General features: G+C 64.3%; 1 protein-coding gene across 1 annotated transcript in view; it reads right to left on the bottom strand.

The window, feature by feature from the left end:
* Positions 1–238, bottom strand: part of GNA13 (G protein subunit alpha 13) — a 30,367-nt gene that overhangs the window by 29,270 nt on the left and 859 nt on the right. The window contains exon 2 of the mRNA XM_008638665.2: positions 22–232. Coding sequence (XP_008636887.2) covers positions 22–232 — 211 coding nt within the window. The remainder of the gene's footprint in view (positions 1–21; positions 233–238) is intronic.

Raw genomic sequence — 238 nt, 5'->3', positions numbered from 1 at the left:
TCCCCCCCCCCCTTCACCCACCCTTGATCACGTTGCTGTAGATGGTGGCGCGGAACTCCTCGCGGGCCGCGCGGTCCCAGTCCTGCCCGTGGATGATCCGCATCTGCTTGAGGAAGGTGGACTTGCCGCTCTCGCCTGCGCCCAGCAGCAAGATCTTGACGAGGCGCTTCACATAGGTCTTCTCGCGGTTGAGGCACTTGTCGATCTCCTTGGACTTGCGCTGCTGCTCGGCCTCGCC

This window comes from Corvus brachyrhynchos, unplaced genomic scaffold, assembly GCF_000691975.1.
Source record: "Corvus brachyrhynchos isolate BGI_N302 unplaced genomic scaffold, ASM69197v1 scaffold218, whole genome shotgun sequence".
NCBI lineage: Eukaryota > Metazoa > Chordata > Aves > Passeriformes > Corvidae > Corvus > Corvus brachyrhynchos.
This window is presented reverse-complemented; position numbering and strand designations above follow the sequence as displayed.